Source organism: Dendrobates tinctorius, unplaced genomic scaffold, assembly GCF_039654945.1.
Source record: "Dendrobates tinctorius isolate UK_male_01 unplaced genomic scaffold, ASM3965494v1 ptg000008l, whole genome shotgun sequence".
Lineage (NCBI taxonomy): Eukaryota > Metazoa > Chordata > Amphibia > Anura > Dendrobatidae > Dendrobates > Dendrobates tinctorius.
This window is the reverse complement of record NW_027361676.1, coordinates 9948756-9972093: the sequence shown is the minus strand read 5'-3', so window position 1 is coordinate 9972093 and position 23338 is coordinate 9948756. Positions and strand designations below refer to the sequence as shown.

Below are 23338 nucleotides of genomic sequence, written 5' to 3'. Positions count from 1 at the left end.
AATGGTGTAAAAATACTGAATGATCTATGGGCATTTCATTATCATAAACACCATTACCTACAGAGGCTGCATCATGCACATTTTCAGCATGTGTTTCAAGATGCATACTGCTTTGAGCATTTGGCTCCACATTGATGTTGACACCTTCAGGGTCATCTTGGATCTGGATGCGTAAAAGGGGGTCAGATCATGTAACAGCCTCTGGGGTATTGCGTACTTTATTGTGCTGCGAGCTGTCTTTCGCCCTCTTCTAGCGGCTTGCGATCTTCTCAAACTAACCATCATCTAGTAGAGCCTTCTTAATGACTATTGCTCTATAAGATCTTTGTAGTATTATTTTAGTTAATTTTTTCAGCCTATAATTAATCTTAGTCACATCAATTTATTTAAATTCACAGGGTGTGATTGTACATTTGCATGATTTTATCATCCCACACAGGTTTCGCTGTATATGATGATCGATCAACTTTGTTTTTTTCTTACACGCCGTTCTGATACTGATCGTTTCTTTATAGGTAATACAAGACCAAAATCACTAGATGATCCTGCAAGAGTTATATCTGCAGGTTGTACAGTTTGACACACTCATATATTGTCCCACTTATTAGTCTTCTTATCCTCGGACAACTGTGCAATTTCTCTGTTTTTATGAGTAACTTGTGGTATGCCGATTGAGGAATTGACGTCCTGAGTTACGATAGGAAATTCATTCCGCGATGAAAATCTCTCTCGAAATGTTCTTATATTTTCGGCGTGAAGTCTTGGGGATTGGATTCCTGGGGTGTTTGGGTGTCACAGAGCTTTCTTCACAATCCACAAAACCGATGGGTGAAAGAGAAATTGTTCTCATTGTTCTCACAGCCGCATTTGCTCTTTGTATTCTGTGCAGATCCGTAATTAAGCTGGTGCAAAACTCAAGGTTGAAGATCCAACGTAGCTAAAAGAAAAGATACAAGTGTCAGTTATCAGTAACTCCTGAGTAATACTGGAAAAGCTACACGGTCCAGTTATCAATGATTCAATGTAATATTTGAAAAGTTATCTGTGTCAGATATCCATAAAGTCGATTGTAACATTGTTTGTATAAATCTAGTATAGAACAGACTAAATACTTATTATCCTCTAATGGTTCTGCAGTTACGGATTCAAAGGTTCCATAATTTAGAGTATTGAAAATATTGTCAAATTCAGGGTATATACACTCTTCTTAAATAAGAAAGAATGAAATAATATATAATTAATATACAAATCATTGACTTAATCAGAATGAAACAATACTCCATACATTATATTCTGCATAATTCCTACCTAATTGTGTGGGTGTAAGAAAGCTATCGTATTGATCGCAGGAATTTTGGGCTTCCATCTTAAATAAAAAGGGGAAAAGTATTAAATACATCTATACCGTGGATAAATTCAGCTTATATACTATGTGCATTACAACGAATGCTTCCATTAAATAAAAATGTGATAAATATTTGCATAAATGTAATGCAAAGGTCCAACTTATTACTATATAATAAAAATTGCTATACAGACAATGATATTAGGCATCTATTAAATCAGTTAACTCTTACTTTTTTAAAGAGTAGAGCAGCTGTTCAGACTCCCAGGAAATCTCCGTCTTTCAGATTCTGTTTGTCAATGCTGAATCAAATGTTATGGATGACCTGTATTTAAAGTGAAAATACCACCTACATTTTCAGTTCATTAAGGGTATGTGCACACGTTGCGGAATGCTCTGCGGATTTGGGTAAATCTGCAGGTCAAAAGACCTATGGTTTTACCTGCGGATTGGCCTGCGGGTTTTCATCTCCACAAAGGAAGATATGGCAAACCGCAGCGGAATCCGCAGAAAGAATTGACATGTCAATTCTTTCTGCGGTTTTGAAACCGCAGCAAATCCACGCGGAAAATTCCGCAGCGTCTGCACAGCGTTTTTTTTTTTTCCATAGGGTATAAAGGTACTGTACAACGCAGCAGAAACTGCTGCGGATCCGCAGCAGAATCCGCAGCGTGTGCACACACCCTTACACTCCTCCAAAGTATTTTAGCTAATCAGTATATGATTACGCTAATGAACCTCACCTGTTGTGTTAAAACTAAATAACTAATCTAGGTCTGAAATATTTGGAATTAATTCGGTATTTAATATGAAACTATTCAATTGAATTTCTGATAAAGATATCAAAGGTTGATGATCTCATGGCTTATAAATCCTATGAAAAAATATTGCAAAAACAGTATTTCACACCTAAGGCAGCTGGATCATTTGGTGGAATTGACAAATTATTTAAAGAGACAAGACGACATGAAATTAAAAAACCTATTGTGAGTGATTGGCTGAATAGTCACGATACATATATTTTGCATAAGCCTGTAAGAAAAAGATTTCAGACAAATAAAATTATAGTTTCACATATAGATAACCAGTGGTAAGCGGATCTCGTAAGTTTGATTGAATATTCAAGGGAAAATTATGTGAAATTCATCCTGTTATTGATACTACTGTATATCGAAATATACATGGTGTGTGGCCTTATCAAACAAGACTGGATCAGCTGTAGCCAGATCATTCAAACTAATATTTCAAAATGATAAGCGCAAAGCGGAGAAATAGAAGACTGATTGGGGCAAAGAATTTATGAATTCGTCCAAGAAAGCTTATTTGTAAAATACATAAAATTCATAATTTTTTTTTACCAGCAATACCGTAAAGGCCGTTTTGGTGGAGCGATTTAATTGACATAACACATTTAGGTATGGATATTTTACCGGATTTGGTGCATAGCTACAATCATACTTACCATTCCACTATTCCCTGCAGACTGGTTGATGTTACGAAGCAAAATTCGCTACAAATATGGAAAAATATTTATAGCACTAGTATGACTAATAAGCCGACTTTAAAAATTGGAAATAATGTATGGTTAGTACAATAAAAACATGCTTTCGCCAAGGGTTATGAACAAACATATACTGATGAAATATTTATGATTATTGTTATTAACACAAAATTCCAAATACCGGTTTACAAAATTGTTGATTTGAGTGGTGAACCTGTAAAGGGTTCATTTTAAAAGGAGGAGGTACAAAAAGTTCCATCGGATGAGAATCGCATATATAAAGTAGAATAGATTTTGAGAAAAAAAAAAAAAAACAAACGTGTCAGAGGTTCGACAGTTTCTCTCATCAAATGGCTTAGATATCTGGAAAAATTTAACAGTGGGATAAAATAATCCCAGCTGATGGATATATAAGAAAGGAAACCTGTTAATTTTACATTACCAAGTAACGCCTCCTCTACAATTTTCCAAGACAATACAATTGATACTTATATGACAAAATTGGCAAAACCTGTACAGCTTGCAGGCCAATATGAGGTTGCCCTCACAGAAATTCAGTATCCTCATACATGGTACAGGTTTGAGCAGCATGAAGGCAATTTCTTTATTGGAAAATACGGGGATGTATTAAGCGAAGGTTTTGTAAAATCCGATTATTCAAATGTTACGAACCTCATAAGAGCGCTTAATGAGCGTATTGACACCTTGAAGGTTGCCAGCGATAGTTTTAAACTTCGTTACGATGAAGTGAAGAGAAGTGTTAGTCTATCGGATTCCTCCACGATACAGTTTTCTCCAGGTCAAAAATTGTTGCATATTTTAGAGCTATTGATTCATATTGAGATGTACGATAATAGTATGTTGGGTAGAAAGAAGACGTATACCGATATAAAAGCCGTTTTTTATACATTATATGTGTATATAGATATAATTCAACATCAACTTGTGGGAGACAGCTACGTCCAGCTTCTGAAAACAGCTCAAGTCAGCGGGAAAAGTGCTGAAATTATCACCCTTCAGTACACAAGTCCAGATTACATGCCTCTATGCAAACAACACTGATTCTGTATCCATCTCTATCTTGACAGATCAGGGTACCCCTGTTAAATTCAAGTATGGGAAAACAATTGTGCGATTACATTTTAGACCATAACGTGATTAACACGATAAAATGGTGTAACAAAGGATATACGGTGACCCAACCATTTATGCCCGTTACTACTGTATATTGCTCAGTCGGGAAATGGATTAGAAGGATTTCATGGTAATGAATAGATGTAGGATGCTGGCCTTGCAGGCATTTTTAGAGGTCTTTTTAGAAGAGCCGTGCCCCATTTCAGAAAAGGCCTAGAGTTAGTAAAGACAGCCGTCAGAAACAATGCTAAAGATGCCGATACATCCCTCTCAACATCAGTAATGAATTGATTAAACACACATCCTCAGGTTGGATCTGGTATTTAGATTGGTAAAAAGAAACAGAAAAAAAGGCATACTTTGCCTATTCTTATGAATAAAATTGCATCAGGAAGGCGCTCCGTCAGAAAAGAGTACGACGCTCTGTCGCTCTGTCGAAGACATCTTCTAAGCAATAATCATGGCTTTTGTACATGATGCTTCTGTAGAGTGCACAAAATCTGAACTGGATATTTTTACATAACCCCCCCCCCCCAAGCAAGCAAGTATTGAGAAATCTCTTTTTGTAGAAGTTCAACCTACTGCAGCACTGTCGGACAATGCACCGTTGGAATTTTTCTTATCAGGGAGCGGTGAATATTATGATTTGAACAACACTCTGCTCTACATAAATTGTGTTGACAAGCAAGATAATTCTGCTTTTGTGGATGGAGCCTGTTATGAATGGGTCACCGAGGAGGAGAGCGCAATAGGCTATGCCACCAGAACACCAGAGAGGTTGGTCGCTCAGTGGATTGCAGACCCCTGATCTTAACAACACAACTAGCAGTAGCCGTGGAGCGTTCCTGTTGCCCTAAACGATTCGTCACAGCCGGAGGACTAACTAAGCCTAAAGACAGAAAGGTGAAATCTAAACTGCCCCGGAGCAGATCCCCAAAGGAATAGACAGCCCCCAAACATATATTGTCGGTGAGACAAGATGAAGCACAAACACAGACAGAAAATAGACCGAGCAAATGATGGGGCCCACACTGACGAGACAGGACAGCACAGAAAAGGCACTGTCGGCAATCACGCAAAACCCTAACAATTCCAACACGACTGATGTACAAAAATACTGAGGTTTGCACAAACCTCGCCCCCACTATATCAGCACTCAGGTGTGAACTGGCAGCTAGCAACAGGCTAATACAGCAGGGGAATGAGCAAACAAACACAAGATACAAAAATACAGGGCAGGAGCAAGCTGACCCCTGACAGCAAGGCAAAAATCAGATGCAAAGGGTATAGCAAATGACACTTAGCTGAAAAATGCAGGATCAGGCAGGAGACAGAAATCCTCAATAAGCAAAGAAAGGAGTATCACCGGCAGCCACTGAGAGAAGTCTGCTCGCTTATGTAGTCCCAGTCACTACCCCCATTCCTCCAATTATCTTCTGCAGCTGTTAGGTTAACATGTCGACCAGCTCCACTATCAGCAGTATTCACCAGAGGGAGCCTTGCCTCAAAAGTCGGATTAAGAGAGTTCACAACAGGAGCCCATGTAGCAACTCTTTTTAATCAGGTTGATATTACTCTTGGCGATTGTCAGACTGCGAGATGAGCCAATCTCTACAGCTATAGAGCCTACATTGAAACGCTATTAAATTACAACTCGAAGACGTGATCGTCCCAATTCACTGCGCGATTATTTTATAAAGACACTGCGGGTCATCACAATGTTTGAACCCTGGATGGCACAAATGCCGGATTCAAAAAGAGCGCCCTCGCAATTGCACACTATAAACTTGTTGATCTTTTAGGACCGATTTTTGGTGATATATTTAATCAACCAAAGCTTATATTGAATGGCATTGACCTCAAGATCAAGTTGACATGAAATAAGGACTCTGTCTGATGTTGGCTGAAACTGAGCCACCTAAAGTACAAATTATACAAGCCTCTCTCCATGTAAAGAGTACAAGTTTCGCCAGCAGTACGGATAGGCCATAGCCAGGCCCTGTTATATGCCACAGCAAAATACGCTATTGATAGGGTATGCATGAAAGTGTACAGTATTCCCACAGGGGCTCTTCCTTGTTTGATTATATTGGGTTTTGTAGATAATGAAGCGCTCAGCAGAGCGTATAATAAAAACCCATTGTACTTTCATCATTATAACATGAATAATGCAGCTTTATTTTTGGATGGACAACAGATACCATCCCAGCCGTATCAACGCAATTTTGATCTAGCCATTAGAGAGTATATGGCCCTAGCCCATATATCTGGTAAACGTAAGTCTGATTGCGCTCTAGCGATTGATCGAGAATTTATGGATGGTTTCACATTCTTTGCATTTGATTTATCAGCCGATCAAGAACCTGGAGGTCACTTCTCTCTCATTAAGGCCGGGGTCACACTAACCGACGCAAAATACAGTCCGTAGTTTACAGGCGTAATACGGATGAATGACCCCTAAATAGTGCTCCGTATGTCATCCGTAAGCAAGGTGTGGTCGCGTATTTTGCGCATGTAAGCATCCGTATGTAATCCGTATGGCGAGATTTTCTCGCCGCCTTGCAAAATGGACAAATAATGGAGCCCTATGACAGGGTTTCTAACAGAAACAAAATAAAAGATATACATATATATATATATATACACACACACACACATATATACATGTCATTGTGACAAATATATATATATATATATATTTATATTTCACAGAGTTCTTCATAGCAGAATAGCCGCTAATTAAATTGCCGGCTTCTATCAAATCATTCCCCAACCCAACATGAAATGACACATAGTTTACATTCAGTAAAGAATTTCATTTCATGTTTTTTTTTATATGTCCCTGACTAATAATTAGATGAGGGTTTGTGTGCAAAATTTGGGAGTTGTAGATGTTATTTTAAGGGGTTAATTCGTTGTTAAAAAATACGTGGGCTTCCCATTGCCCTGTAGCGGTGGCGAATGGGTTAATCTAACAAAGGGTTAAGGTCACCTTACAATCGAATGGTGACATTAACCCACTCGCCACCACTATAGGGCAATGGGAAGCCCACGCATTTTTTAACAACTAATTAACCCCTTAAAATAACATCTACAACTCCCAAATTTTGCACACAAACCCTCATCTAATTAGTCAGGGACATATAAAAAAAAACCATGAAATTAAATGCTTTACTGAATGTAAACCATGTGTCATTTCATGTCGGGTTGGGGAATGATTTGATAGAAGCCGGCAATTTAATTAGCGGCTATTCTGCTATGAAGAACTCTGTGAAATATAAATATTTATGTTTGTCACAATGACATGTATCTGTATATATCTATTCTTTCTTTATTAAACCTGTCAGTGTGAGTTTACTGTATAGCGCACTGAATTGCCGGCTTTTCTAAAAGACACCGGGTGCGTATTTCTCGCAAGTCACATGTGTGGTCCGTGTGTAATCCGTATTTTTTGCGCACCCATAGACATGCATTGGCGTATTACGGACGTAGTAAGCTGACAATCGCAGCATGCTGCGATTGGCACGGACCGTAGAATATGCCCGAGAAATATACGGCTGTTGGGAGCAAACCCATAGAGAATAATTTGTCCGTGTGTAATGCGTGCTTTTAACGCCTCTCACTCGTCCGTATTCCTCGCAAGTGTGACCCCGGCCTAAAACAGGTAATCTGTGTGCCAAAGTACACTGTGCTCTACCTATGATGCACACTGTAAATATAGTGGCGTATGCCCTGAACTCATCTATTCTAGAAATTAATAACTGTCGGCCTCTCTTAAAGGGATCCCAGGTATGGAATTTAGGACTGTTCCACTCAGGTCTGTGGTTCTGACCACAGGGTTTCTTAAAGGGATCATTGGTATGGAAGTAAGGGCAATTCCACTAAGCGCTCTGTTTCTGACCCCAGGCCCCTCTTAAAGGGATCACCGGTACAGAAGTGAGGGCAAATCCACTCTGCACTTTGGTACTGACCCCAGGCTCTCTTAAAGGGATCTCCTGTATGGAAGTAAGGGCAAATCCCTCAGCGCTCTGATTCTGGCCCCAGGATTCTATTAAAGGGATCATTGGTATGCAAGTCAGGGCAAATCCACTCAGTGCTCTGGTTCTGTTCCCAGGCTCTCTTAAAGGGATCCCCGGTATGGAAGTTAGAGCCGTTCCACTCAGCGCTCTGGTTCTGACCCCAGGCTGACGGGTTGATGTGAGATATTAGGGGGTAGTAGTCCGGTGGCTCTGGGTGACGGGATGATGAAGGATATTAGGGGGAGTAGTTCGGTAGCTCTGGCTGTCGGGATGATGTGGGATATTAGGAGTAGTAGTCCGGCAGCTGTGACAGGATGATGTGGGATATTAGTGGTAGTAGTCTGGTGGCTTTGACAGGATGATGTGGGATATTAGGGGTAGTAATCCGGAGGCTCTGGCTGACGGGATGATGTGGGATATTATAGTGAATGTGGCTATGCGGAGTGGGCGCGGCTCTACACTCAGATATATATGTATATACACATATATTCATTATAATTTGCTATAACTAACCGTAATTACTATGGCCGGGCAGCGTCAGGCTCTTTAGCTAGTGGAATAAAAGACATACCGTACACACAGGCAAAGCAGTATAAAAGCGATAAAATGCAAATATGTCTTACGAATTGGAACTGTTAGATCACTATTTTCTAGTTCGCTAATAAAGATGTCACTCTGAGAATACTTTTGTCATCACTGTTGGCGTGACAAACTCATGACACTCTTGTATCAGTCAACAATTTACAATTTTATTCAGATGTCCGGTATTCATGTATGTCCTACATCCAGGGCCGTATTTACCACTAGGCACTCGAGGGCACGAGGATGCGGGTGGGCGGTACCTGAGCAAGGTTTTTTTTTTCTTTTTTGAATTCGGGGATATACATGGAGGCTTTAGGACACAGTGGAGAAAAGTGAGCACACGGACACGCCTATTTACATCACTAATCTCCACCCTTCCTATGATTAGTGTATGTGATAAGTTGGGAAAGGATGACCCCGCCCCTGGTGATGCTGTCACCTGATGGGAAATGGTTGGCAGTTGGAAGGAGCCTGGCCTGTACTGGGAAAACAGCAGGATTGTCGGCGGCTCTGGGAGCGTGGAGGGCGGCACAGTGTGGTGTACACACCCGGCCCGGTGACATCATCAACTCCAGGAGCAGCCAGACATAACGGGTTAATGTCGGGGAGAAGATCGGAGGGGAACGCATTGCCGGAGATGATGCAGGGGAGACCGCGCCGTGCATCCTCCGTCACGGCCGCCACCACCAGTCACACGGAGCCCGCCCGCCACCCGCAGTCGTCTGCACTGCCCCAGTCACCACTGAGGGAAGTATGGGACAAGCCAGAGAGAGAGTACCCCTGTGCTGCAGCCCCACACCTGCCTCCTGTCACCCTGTGCTGCAGCCCCACACCTGCCTCCTGTCACCCTGTGCTGCAGCCCCACACCTCCCTCCTGTCACTCTGTATTGCAGCTCCACACCAGCCTCCTGTTACTCTGTACTGCAGCCCCACACCTGCCTCCTGCCATTCTGTACTGCAGCCACATAGTTCTTGCCGTTCACACCATGGACAGCTTGGATCATAGAGCCTAACTGCATAGTTGAAGCACAGTTTGAAAAGCAACCAGGGACCCTAGGGAGAGATGTGACTAGTCCAGCGCTGCCCCCAGCAGACTTCTTCCTGCACTTGTCTTTAGTGGATAGACAGGTCTCTTCCTATGAACACACTGTAGAGATACCTGATAATCATCTACACTGCATGCAGAATTATTAGGCAAGTTGTATTTGAGAGGATTCTTTTTATTATTGAACAACTATGTTCTCAATCAACCCAAAAGACAAATATAAAAGCTTAATATTTTTGGAAGCTGGAGTGGATTTTTTTTTAGATTTGGCTATCTTAGGAGGATATCTGTTTTTTCAGGTACCTATTACTGTGCAGAATTATTAGGCAACTTAATAAAAACCAAATATATACCCACCTCACTTGTTTATTTTCACCAGGTAAACCAATATAACAACACAATTTAGAAATAAACATTTCTGACATTTAAAAAAAAAAAAAAAAAATCAGTGACCAATATAGCCACCTTTACTATGACACTCAAAAGCCTTTCATCCATAGATTGTCAGTTGCTTGATCTGTTTATGATCAACATTACGTGCAGCAGCCACCACAGTCTCCCAGACACTGTTCCGAGAGGTGTACTGTTTGCCCTCCCTGTAGATCTCACATTTTATGAGGGACCACAGGTTCTCTATGGGGTTCAGATAAGGTGAACAAGGGGGCCATGTCACTATTTTTTCTTCTTTTGGACCTTTACAGGCTAGCTACGCTGTGGAGTATTTGGATGCATGTGATTGAGCATTGTCCTCCATGAAAATCATGTTTTTCTTGAACGATACAGACTTCTTCCTGTACCACTGCTTGAAGAAGGTGTCTTCCAGAAACTGGCAGTAGGTCTGGAAGTTGAGCTTCACTCCATCCTCAACCTGAAATGGTCTCACAAGTTCATCTTTGATGATACCAGCCCATACCAGTACCCCACCTCCACCTTGCTGGCATCTGAGTCGGAGTGGAGCTCTCTGCCCTTTACTGATCCAGCCTCGGGCCCATCCATCTGGCCCATCAAGAGCCACTCATTTCATCAGTCCATAAAACCTTAGAAAAATCAGTCTTAAGATATTTCTTGGCCCAGTCTTGATGTTTTATCTTGTTTCTTGTTCAAAGGTGGTCATTTTTCAGCCTTCCTTACCTTGGCCATGTCCCTGAGTGTGGCACACCTTGTGATTTTTGATACTCCAGTAAAGTTGCAGCTCTGAAATATGGCAAAACTGGTGGCAAATGGCATCTTCACGATTGATTTTCCTCAATTCATGGGCAGTTATTTTGCACCTTTTTTATTAACACGCTTCTTGCGACCCTGTTGGCAATTTGCCATGAAACGCTTGATTGTTCGGTGATCACGCTTAAAAAGTTTGGCAATTTCAAGACTGCTGCATCCCTCTGCAAGACATCTCACAATTTTTGACTTCTCAGAGTCCGTCAAATCTTTCTTCTGACCCATTTTGCCAAAGGAAAGGAAGTTGCCTAATAATTAAGCACACCTTATATAGGGTGTTGATGTCATTAGACCACACCCCTCCTCATTACAGAGATGCAAATCACCCAATTTACATAATTGTCAGTTGGCTTTCAAGCCTATACAGCTTGAAAGTAGGACATGATGTGTAAAAAGGATGATGTGATCAAAATACTCATTTGCCTAATAATTCTGCACACAGTGTAGAGACATGCAGCGAGAAGCCCACAGATGATAGCACCAGATTAATCGGTTCTCTCACTAAATTACCCATCCAGCTCTTGAAACTATTCTCTCTGAAATGTCAGAGCATTCCAGAGATAACCTTACGTGTCTGCACAAGGAAAAAATTTTGTCAGCTCACCAAACCGTAGCAAATGCGGAGTCTGGAGGAATGCAATCAATCCTGGGCGGTGCAGGGAACTTGGATTCCGGAAAATCTTGTAGGCACAATACTCAGGAGGTGTTCCAGCAACTTCGACCAAAGGATGGTTAAAATCAAAAGACTTTATTCCAAAAAAAATGATTAAAAACAGAATAGAAGCATAAAAAACATATGGTTCACCATTGTGACAGACGCTTACACGTTTCGGACTGAAGAGTCCTTACTCATAGCTACGAGTAAGGACTCTTCAGTCCGAAACGCGTAAGCGTCTGTCACAATGGTGAACCATATGTTTTTTATGCTTCTATTCTGTTTTTAATCATTTTTTTTGGAATAAAGTCTTTTGATTTTAACCATCCTTTGGTCGAAGTTGCTGGAACACCTCCTGAGTATTGTGCTTACGTGTCTGCAGTATGAGTGATGCTGCCCGTGGATTTGGTTGTATAAATCGACTGACAGGTTCCCTTTAAAAATCTGTGGGGCCAAACCTTGCAACCATGGCAGAATCAACTGACCATGTATTGTGTATGAGATTCACCAGATTCTCACATGACAACTAAAGGAAAGGTTTGCTAAGGCTACTTTCACATCAGCGATTTTCTCAATTTGTGGCAGATCCGGCAGTTTTTCCGCATCTGCCGCGTAATGGATCACTTACGGCAACACTGCTAAGGCTACTTTCACATCAGCGATTTTCTCAATTTGTGGCAGATCCGGCAGTTTTTCCGCATCTGCCGCGTAATGGATCACTTACGGCAACACTGCGTTCGGCCTCATTCATTCTCTATGGGACTTGAGGACATGTGCGGCACTTGCGGTTTTGCACTTGTGGTGAGACAAAAGAAAAAAAACAAAAAAAACACTGCTCGCAGCGTTTTTTTTTTCTGTAGCTGCAATTACCGCATTTGCCGGATCGCAGCAAAACCGCAAGTGCCACACATGTCCGCAAGTTCCATAAGGAATGAATGAGGCTGAATGCAGTGTTGCCATAAGTGATCCGTTAAGTGGCAGATGCAGAAAAACTACCGGATCTGCGGCGAATAGCAAAAATCGCTGATGTGAACGTAGCCCAAGTCTCTGCCGACAGTGTCTGCATTAGGCTGGTTTCACATTTGCGTTTGGTGGTGCAGCGGACGCTCACCGTGAAGCTCCGCTCCCTGCCGCGCCTCCTCCGGTCAGCTCCGTTTATGGGCGCATGCCGCTGCATACCCTATCTTTAGCATTGAGTACGCAGGCCGTGCGCAGGTATGCTTTTGCCGCCACCTGCGTCCTTTTGACGGTGCGGCGACCTGCGCCAAACGCAATGTGTTGCATTTTGGTGTGATCGCCGCACCGTCAAAAGGACACGGCAGGGGGCAAAGCTTCATGGCGAGTGTCCGCTGCGCCACCAAACGCAAATGTGAAACTAGCCTTAGTCATACTCACCAATGGGGGAGGCAGCACTAAAAGTGCCTAAGGCAGCATATTGCACTCTATACAGCCAAGCCATCAGATACAATCGTATATGTTCCAACCCCATGGTTAGAGATGAACACCTTGGTCGCCTCAGAAAAATCTTTTTGAATCAGGGCTACCATCCAAGAACAATTGAAAACCAAATTACAAGGGCCACCAGAATATCAAGGAATCACCTGCTACATTACAAAGCTAAAGAAGAGAATAACCGGGTGCCTCTAGTAGTCACCTACAATCCAAATCTGGAGGTGCTAAGGCGGGCTGCAAAGAAATTACAACCTTTACTACAAAAAGATGCCCGATTACAACCCATACTTCCAGACCCCCCACTGCTGTGTTTTAGGCAGCCCCCCAAATTTAAGAAGCATAATTGTGTAGGAACCTTTCCTTGCAACCAGAAAAAAAAATGTGAAACCTGTCCATTTATAATGACCACGGACAAGATAAAGATCCCCAACTCACATCAGGACTACAAGATCCCAGGTACGTTCAGCTGCATCACATCTAATGTGGTGTACTTAATTATTTGTACTAAATGTCCTACTGGGGGTCTGTATGTGGGGGAGACAGGACAAAAACTGAGAAGAGAAGGATTAATTCTCATCACCACACAATAAGAGAAAAAAGAATGGATCTACCTGTGGTAAAACATTTTTGTATCCCTGGCCATAGCATGATGGACATTAAATTACTTGTATTAAAAGGTAACTTCAAGTCTCAGAGAGAGAGAAGAATCTCTGAGTACAACTTTATGAAAATTTTTGACACATTCAGTGCAGGTATGAATGTGTTGCATGGATTTATGTCTTTTTACATCAATTAAGGAATTTGCTCCTCAGACCTTCTGGGGTCATAACAACACAGAACCAGACCGATAATCACACTGCTTATCTATGAACTGCTCCAATATTTATGCTTAGCTCTCTCCCACAATGACTATTCCGCTTCACATCACTTGTCTTATCTATTGAGTTATTGTTCAGATTTTGTATTAGTCAATGCCTGATGAAGAGACCTGCGTAGTCTCGAAAGCTTGCAATGTGTTACCATCTTTTCAGTTGGCCATTAAAAGGTATCAACCACTGGGGACTCATATTCTTCTAAGGCAGAATAAACTCTAACTACGGTCCTGCCTACATCCATGTTTTTTATGGGCAGAACATGCATCCATTATAATCTATGGATTTGTTCACGACTGTGCTTTTTTGCAGACCGTGTAGAAAAAAAAATTTGAAGAGACATGTCCATTTTTGATCCACGCCATGGATCTAAATTACCCATAGAAGTCTAATGGTCTGATGCATCAACACCAGCCCTGTTTGAGTGCTAAGCCCGACCCTCATGATCTTTGAAAAGGTACAGAGCTCTTAGGCCTCTTTCACACATCAGGTTTTCTGCTTCAGGCGCGATCCGGCGCTTTTGACTAAAACCGGATCCGTCGAAATGCAATGCCGGATCCGGTTTCCCCCCCATTGACTTGCATTAGAGCCGGATCAAGCCGGATGGCCATGCGTTTCATCCGATTTTCGCCGGATCCGGCAATGTGAAGCGATCCGGCGTCTGGAAAAAACGGTGACTGTAACGTTTTTTTGTATCCGTCGAAAAAGCCGGACACGCCGGATCCGGTGTGTCCGGCTTTTTCATACAATGAAAGCCTATGAGCACCGCAATGCGCCGGATCCGGTGACAGCTGGATCCGGCGGCCGGATCGGGTTTCTTTGGTTTGAGCATGCTCAGTAGCTCTGCCCACAGGACATATATAAAAGCAAGACAATGGGACCCTCAGCCACACCCAACATGCCACCCAAGCCAAGAACCAGGAGCAGGAGAAGGCAGCAGACATCTGCAGCAGCAGCACCATCCCAAATGGAGCAGCATGCTGAACAACAGGAGGGGAGTCCAGCAGCAGATGAGAGACGGTAATTATCAAATCCCCCATTCCTCCAAACTAGGGCTATGGAATATCAAGATATTCATTGGCCCTTTGTTTCTCTTTATTCAACAGCTGCCCAATAGATGCAGCAGCAGCAATGGCAGCAGCAGAAACACCACCCACAGCCATGGAGTCTGGCCATGAGGAAGACAGCACATCTTCTGGGAGCCCTCCCTCGCATCGTCAGCGTTTGACGGTAAGTTTTTATTTCCAAAATCCATCATCTCTGTAATATATGTGTATTCATTGCCTTTTATTTCAAAACAGGAATCACAAGATGAAGAGGAGCTCCCAGAAGAAGAAGGAAGGGGTGGACAGACACTTGGAGTGGGCTCACAATTGGTAAGTTTTTTGCATCAAACGCAGAAACACAACATCACACTACACACAACACATAGAAAACAATGTTCTGCAGACCACACACAGCAAACAAATGCCTACATCCAAAGACATAACATTTTTTGTTTTCTTCTCTAGTCTTCCCAATCTGGTGCTCGGCCAAGAGGTCCTCGCAGTGCCTCCCAGGGTCGTCGGCGACAGCAACGCGGCGGTCACCAGCGTGTAAGTATAAATATTTTTGCTTTGTTTTTTTTGCACTTTTTATTTCATTTCTTTTGTGGAGGCTAATTATGTTATTTTTGTCTTTTTCTTTAACAGCCTTCACAGCGTGCTCCCGACTCTGACGGTGAGGATGGAGGGATTGATGTGGACCGCCTCATCGATCTCGTCAGAGAAAGGGAGCCGCTCTGGAATATGGATGACTGACGCCACGCTGACCTGATCGTTACCCGACGACTCTGGGAGGAAATCTGTTCGCTCCTTGTGGACCGCTGGGAGGACCTCGAAGCTCGGGCCCAGATTAAAGAGCGTAAGTATATACAGTACCGGTTGCTTGATTTAAACCAGTGTTTCCCGAACTCCAGTCCTCGTGGTCCCCACGGATCATGTGTTCAGGATTTCTATTTACTTTGGAAATCCTGAAAACATGACCCCTGGGGACCATGAGGACTGGAGTTTGGGAAACACTGATGTTGTATACTACCACTTTGTCCTTTCTCGTTTCAGGGGAGAGAATTGTGAAGCGGTGGCGGTCTGTGAGGGATCGTTTCAAGAAGGAGTTCAATAAAGAGATGCGGGCCCCGAGTGGATCTGGAGGACGCAGGAGCAAGTACAAGTACGCACGAGCCCTGTCGTTCCTCCGGGAGACAATGCTCACCAGAAGGTAAATATTACACACCACATGTGACAAAAAAATGTTTAGATGTAACTTTTTTTTTTCAGCCAGGGCCATACCATGTCACTATTTTAATTGTTTTTTTTTCTCTTTATTCCACAGCACGGTGAGCAGCACTCGGGAGCCTGCACGATTGGACCCTTCTGAGGCGATCCCTGAGGAGACCGGCACCGAGGGACACTTCGACCGCCCCGGTACATCTGCACCTTCCCACTCATTCGACCCATCTGTCCCATCCACCAGCACAGGAGCATCGTGGCCGCCTACATTACATGAAGCTGCTGGTGAGGAGATCGCTTTCCCTTTACCCCACCCTTCTGCCCCTGCCACCTCTAGTACAACCTGCGGGTACTGGGCGGCAGCGGCAGAGGGGTCAGGAAAAGACTTATGCGCCAGAGTTCTTGCATCTGAATGCATCTTTCCAGAACTGTCTAAAAGTCTTGTCAGAGCAAATCTCCGCAGGCTATCAGCAGATCAACTCCAGCATTCTGGAGGTGAAGACACTTCTGCAAACCATGCATTCAGAAGCAAGATCTTCGCCAAACCACACCTTTTTCAGGTCTGTTGTGGAGCGCATGGAAACGCTCTCTCCTACCCAGCAGATGCATGTAATGCATTCATGCCACGCTGCTCTCCAGCAAGTTACCTCCCAACCTCCTCCTCCCACCACAGTAGTTCCTCCACCTGCACCCCCTCCAGCCACTTTCCATCCTCCCCCTCCTATTACATCTACACCCCCTCCAGCCACTTTCCATCCTCCCCCTCCTATTACATCTACACCCCCTCCAGCCACTTTCCATCCTCCCCCTCCTATTACATCTACACCCCCTCCAGCCACTTTCCATCCTCCCCCTCCTATTACATACCATCCACCTCCCCAGCACCATCCACCTCCCCAGCACCAGCAACCTCCCCAGCACCAGCAACCTCCCCAGTACCAGCAAACTCCCCAGTACCAGCAAACTCCCCAGTACCAGCAAACTCCCCAGTACCAGCAACCTCCCCAGTACCAGACATCTCCCCACTTCCAGCAACCTGCCCCGTACCAGACATCTCCCCACTTCCAGCAACCTGCCCCGTACCAGACATCTCCCCACTTCCAGCAACCTGCCCCGTACCAGACATCTCCCCACTTCCAGCAACCTGCCCCGTACCAAACTCCTTCCCCATACAACTTGCCATCAACATCATCTGCTCCTACAGTCCCTGCCCAACCCTCCACTCCACCACCCACCCACCACCTCTTCTGCTTCCCACATGTCCACCCATTCTGTAGTTTTTTCCACACCTTCACCTCTGTTCCTTCCCCACCACGATCCCAGTCCTCTCTCCACACTCCCAGTGTCGAAGTGTCCCGCAGCCCCTACAGCAGTATTTCCACCACACACTACACAGATTTATAATGTGTGTATTTAAATAAAAATGACCAGTTTTATGGTTTCAAAGCTTTATTAAACAAGTTTATTAAAATTTTAAAAAAGTTTACTAAAAAAAACATTTTTCAATAAAAGTTAAATTATTTTACACTGGTTGTCTGTCATTTCTTTCTGCGGCGAAAAAGGTTAAATACAGGGTATTTAAAAGGTGAAATGGTATTCAAAACTAGGTATATAACTGTGGGTAAATTTTAGCTTTTTGCCACAGTTGTGTTCCTGGTTGTGTTTGAAGCAAAGTATTTCACCTAAAAAGTTGTGTTTATTGTTGGTGATTTCCTAACAATGTACACAACTTTTGTTAAAAGGTGAAATACTTTGCATAAAACACAACCAGGTACACACCTGTGGCCTAAAGCTAAAAATAGAGACCATGACAAGATAGCCAACTTTGGTTGGCAAAGGTATATACTGTTGGTACAGAAGGTACACAAGTTTGGTTGGGCACAAATCTTTCACACTCTGTCATCCTGCCAGTGTACTCTGCCTTGAGGTGACATAAAGTATAGTGCAAAATTGTCCCTCATTACTGAAACCGTCACAGAACTTCTAGTGGTAATGTCATGGTAATCTTGCAAGGTGGTTTCTTCAGAGGTGTCCTCAATGGAAATGGGTTCCTTGCAGATAACAAAATTGTGGAGTACCACGCACGCTTTGATCACCTTGTCCACAGTTTCTGTCTTGAGGTTGATCGCAGTCAATAGGACCCGCCATTTGGCTGTCAGAATACCAAAGGTACATTCAACCATTCTTCTTGCTCTTGTGAGGCGGTAATTAAAAATGCGTTTTGGTCTTGTCAATCCTCTGCTAGAGTACGGTTTCAAAAGGTGTTCTGACAGCTGGAAGGCTTCATCCCCTACACAGACAAATGGCATAGGTGGACCAGATGTTTGCGGCAGCGGTCTAGGTGGTGGGAACTGGAAGGTGTTTCCATACAGTTTACGCCCCATGGCAGACAGTTTGAAAACTTGAGTCATTGGAGCGGCCATAGGCCCCAATATCAACCGCAATAAATTTGTATTCCGCGTCAGCGATGGCCATGAGGACAATTGAAAAATATTTCTTGTAATTGAAATATTCCGATCCCGATCTGGCTGGCTTTACAATGCGGATATGTTTCCCGTCCACAGCGCCCAAGCAGTTGGGAAACTGACATATCTGTTGAAACTTGTCAGCAATTTCAATCCACCTCTCTGTTGTGGGCTCTGGTAAATACTCTTCAGCTAAGGAGTCCCACAGTGCACGGCATGTGTACTTCACTATTCCAGATATGGTGGAAATCCCGAGTCTGTACTGGAAATGCAGTGACGAAAGGGATTCTCCAGTTGCAAGAAATCTGTGGGGAATTAAAAAACAATAAATTAGTTTTAAATCACAGCATTACATACCAAAACTGAGCTATAACACTTGGAGATACAAACTACCACCAACAAGATTGCAGTGAAAGTGTGCTCTGATGCGATCACATCCAATAAATGTGGCTTACCTTAAAGTCACCATCAGACGCTCTGTGGGTGAAACAGAGAAGCGGCAATAGGTGTCCGCTTTTCTTATGAGGTGTGCAATGCGCTCCACCAAGTAATCAAAATTCTCCATTTTCCTCCTAAAATTTATCGTTTCGTCGAAGGTCCATGCAGAGTGTAGAATAGACCCCACGCGTCATTCTCTTGGCTGTGATGGGGTGGATCCACAAACGTCGTCTACGATGCCTGATGCGCTGCTGTCTCGCTCTCTCCTTCTCCAGAACAATCACCCTCAAACGATTCGCCTCCGCTATAAAATCCGCCAAATTCTTCAAAATATTTCCAATGACAACATCCATCTTCGCCAGTAACTTGCTCTTATCTCCAACCTGCACTTTCTCCTCTACAACCTGTCAAAGAAGGGCTGTAGGAACATGCTATGTATAGTTTTCCAGTAGCCAATCCCGTTCGGAAGGCCACAAGGGTCAATTTTAAAAACCGGATCCGGCGTAATCCGTCGAAAAACGGATAGAAAAACGGATGAACCGGATGAGACGGATCCGGTTTTGTCTGTCAAGAAAAAGACGGATCCGGCAAAAAACCGGATCCGTCACATCCAGTTTTACTAAACATTTGCCGGATCCGGCGTTCCGGCACGACGCCGGATCGCGCCTGACGCCGAAAACCTGAAGTGTGAAAGTAGCCTAAGTGAAACTGTAGAGTTTGACAAGTGATGAGCGACACGCCAGAAATCTCACTCCGGTCAGGTACCAGAATGAGATTTCTGCCATAAGGAACACCACAATTCGTAATGAATTGGTGCCTCCTAGTGATGTGTCGTTCACGAACGATCTGACACAAAGAGCCGGCACCCCAGTGAGAGCCACTCCTTGAATGGCTCTCACTGGGCGTAAAATCCCGATGTTCGGCAGACGTAACCCTGCGCACCAGATCGAAACTCCGCCTACTCAGCAATCTAATTGGTTTATAGCAAGTGGGCGGAGTTTCGGACGCCCGAACACATATGCAATAGGGACCCATTTAGGATCCAGCGGAGCCATGAGAACTGGATCACCAAAAAGAGCCGGACTGCCCATCACTAGTGCCTCCGGAGCTGGGAGAAAGTATAAACGTTGCATAATTTTGGCAAAACTGACTACATTTTGCAACTTTTCAAAGGTTATACACCAGATTTCTAGTGTAAAAGCTTTGATGAACTGGGGCCTGTGACAATCAGACAGCACATGGCTGGCATTATAGTGCGGTAAATACATTGCAACAGAAGACGTCTAGGTTTTCTCTCATACGTAAAGACGGTCAAGTGTTCACTAGTACTTGGGTGGTACCACAATAACACCACAATAACACCCCGGCAGCAGGTGCGCTGTCTGGGTGTTATGTTTGACACCAATCTCTCCTTTACATCCCATATACAATCCCTTGCCCGCTCTTGCCGCTTACACCTAAAGAACATCTCTAGAATCCGCCCTTTTCTCACTATGGAAACAACAAAAACCCTCACTGTTGCATTGATCCACTCTCGCCTGGATTACTGCAACGCTCTATTAATTGGCCTCCCCGTCACTCGACTATCCCCTCTCCAGTCCATACTCAATGCAGCAGCCAGGATCGTCCATCTGGGTAATCGGTACTCGGACGCGTCCGCTCTTCGCCAGTCCTTACATTGGCTGCCCATTCATTATAGGATCCAATTCAAAGTACTTGTTCTCACCCACAAAGCTCTCCACAGTGCGGCACCCCCTTACATCTCTTCTCTCATTTCTGTCTATCGGCTTAGCCGATCGCTGCGCTCTGCAAACGACTTTCGACTAACCTCTGCACTAATCCGTACCTCCCACTCCCGACTCCAAGACTTCTCCCGTGCTGCTCCTATCCTCTGGAATGCTCTACCCCAAGAAATCAGGACTATCCACAATTTGCATAGTTTTAGGCGCTCCCTCAAAACACACCTGTTCAGAGCGGCTTATCACATTCACTAATCAAAGTCATTCTCTGTGTAAGTGTGCGTGCGTAGCCCATTCACTATCTCCATCCATCCTTCACTCCCGCAAGATGGCTGGACCTTCATTGTAAATACACCATTGTAAATACACACCTGTACTCTGTATCTCCCTCACCTCATTGTAGATTGTACGCTCTCACGAGCAGGGTCGTCTTATTTTGCTTTAATTATTGTATTGTTAGCGTTGTTACTTATGAAAGCGCTGCGGAATATGTTGGCGCTATATAAAGATTATTATTATTATTATAGTACTTTGGATCGCCGCTACCTCAGGGTTCGCTCAGTGCGTCACAGCGGACACACCACCATGCTGAAATCCTCTGGTGAGTAGAATGTCATCATGGTGTCATCATCCCGGAGAAAACCAGAAGAGGCACCGCAGCTTCTGACATGTAGGAAGCGAGACGCAGGATCCGGGGAATATATTCGCTCATTAAAAAATAAAAACTCATCCCTCAAATTACTACTTTGCTGGAAAAATGAAAAAAAAAAAGTTATGTCTAAAAAAAGCGCAAATAAAAAAAAAAGTGACAAAAAAATTAAGCTTCAGGCATAAAGCCTGGCTGGAAGGGGTTAATAAACACTCTTTCGACCCTTCCCTCATACATTACACATGCTGCCGTGAGACACCAGCGTCCCTAGGTAGCAGGCAGGGCACCTCGATACTGCTGCTGGGGATACTCGCCCCTCTGCCCAGCCCGCCATATATGAGAGAAAAGTCCACCACCACAGTCCGCAGTTTCCCGCCCACGTGACCCAGCGGTGCGCGCACAAACAACCACAATTCACGCAGCCGCGCAGACTGATGAATTGTCACGTGGTACAGTGGTAACATGGTCAGCTGACCGTGACGTCATCAAGAGGCTCTCTCATAGGACTAGGAGAAGGCTGCTGGCGCGTAGTAATGGCGGCGCCCTTACTGCTGCGTGACGGTAGACGTGGTTGCCTCTTGCTTCTGGTGCGGGCTGGGCAGCCGCCTGGTCAGTGTGGTAAACGTCTGCTCCATGTCAGATCAGCGAGGAGTGCCAGCACCAGCTGCAAGCATGCCAGAGACGCGGGGTACAGTCTAAGCCCAATACTGTCGACATTCTGTGCAATGGTGACAAATAAACGTTACAGATCTATAAGGGCAGGAAACGAGGTCTGCTATCTGGGCGGCACTGCCCTGTTCTCTCGTCAGCCAGACGCTAGTGCCAGTCACTGTGAGGCAGAGCACGGTCTCCATGATCACTGCTTACCCCAGTCGCCCTGCAGGGACAGGGCCATGGAGATGGCTGGTAAGAAGGGGTTAATGACCGTAAAGCTGGAGATGGCTGGTAAGAAGGGGTTAATGACCGTAAAGCAGATGCAGTGGTGCTGTGATCATGAACGGCCGCCCAGGTGTCTGTAATAGACTCCGGAGTGAAATTAGGGTACATGAAGGTTGGCTTCAGGGGTCTCACAGTCTCCAGAACATCCGCTTAGCCCCCTTTTCCCACCGTCAGCAATAATTGCTTTTTGGCTTTTGTTTTTTTTTTTTTTTCCTCCTCTGCCAAGAACAATAAGGGTATGTGCACACGCTGCGGATTGGGGTGCGGATTTGGCCGCGCGGATTTTGTAGAATCCGCAGGTAAATCTGTAGGTCAAAAGACCTGCGGTTCTGCTCTGGTTTTTCATCTCCACAATGGAGGAGATAGCAAACCGCAGTGGAATCCGCAGAAAGAATGGACATGTCAATTCTTTCTGCGGTTTCCAAACCGCGTGGAAAAAGCCGCACCGTCTGCACAGCATTTTTTTCTTCCCATAGGGAATAATGGTACTGTACACCGCAGCGGCCAAATCCGCTGCGGAATCGCAGCAGAATCCGCAGCGTGTGCACACACCCTGACCTCATTTTGTTTCCACCAATCCAGCCACATGAGTGATTGTTTTCTTGTGTGTGATGAGTTGTAGTTTTGCCTGAGACCAGTCATTTTACTATATAGAGTATCGAAAAATGCAGAAAAAAAATACAAATGTGGTAATACATTGCAAAAAAAAAAAAAAGCAATTTGTTTTTATAGTTTTATCTTACATTGTTTGTGGTAAAAATGACCCGACAGCTCAATTCTGCAGGTCCACAAGATTACTGCAATGCAAAACTCATCTTTAACTTATGGAATTTAGAAAAAAAAAAAACCCAAACCTTATGAAAACAAAATTTGGATTGTCTCGTCTTAACTTTCATTGGTGTCATTTTGGGCTGCACACAACTTTTTGACTACCTGTTTTTTTTTTTATTTACAAAATTTATATTATGGGCTAAATGTTCTATTTGTATTTATAATACTTTTGTGGATTTGACGATAC

General features: G+C 43.9%; 1 protein-coding gene and 1 long non-coding RNA gene across 11 annotated transcripts in view; one reads left to right on the top strand and one right to left on the bottom strand.

The window, feature by feature from the left end:
• Positions 1-362: 362 nt before the first annotated feature.
• LOC141090162 (uncharacterized) lies at positions 363-22267 on the bottom strand. Of its 7 annotated transcripts, XR_012232390.1 has the most exons (5): positions 21279-21802; positions 2808-2855; positions 1578-1670; positions 1309-1366; positions 363-937 (listed from the first exon to the last, which is right to left on the bottom strand). It is a non-coding gene; the product is annotated as an uncharacterized lncRNA (long non-coding RNA). The 7 variants fall into 7 exon arrangements; XR_012232391.1 differs by lacking the exons at positions 2808-2855; positions 21279-21802 and adding an exon at positions 22249-22267; XR_012232392.1 differs by lacking the exons at positions 2808-2855; positions 21279-21802 and adding an exon at positions 21931-22062.
• GATB (glutamyl-tRNA amidotransferase subunit B) overlaps positions 21877-23338 on the top strand; it is a 252889-nt gene continuing 251427 nt past the window's right edge. For 2 of the 4 annotated variants that reach the window (XM_073576264.1, XM_073576261.1), the window contains exon 1: positions 21879-22069. In XM_073576264.1, coding sequence (XP_073432365.1) covers positions 21915-22069 — 155 coding nt within the window. In that variant the 5' untranslated portion in view covers positions 21879-21914. Of the gene's footprint in view, positions 22070-23338 lie in introns of all 4 variants that reach the window. The other 2 variants (XM_073576262.1, XM_073576265.1) reach the window with 2 other exon arrangements.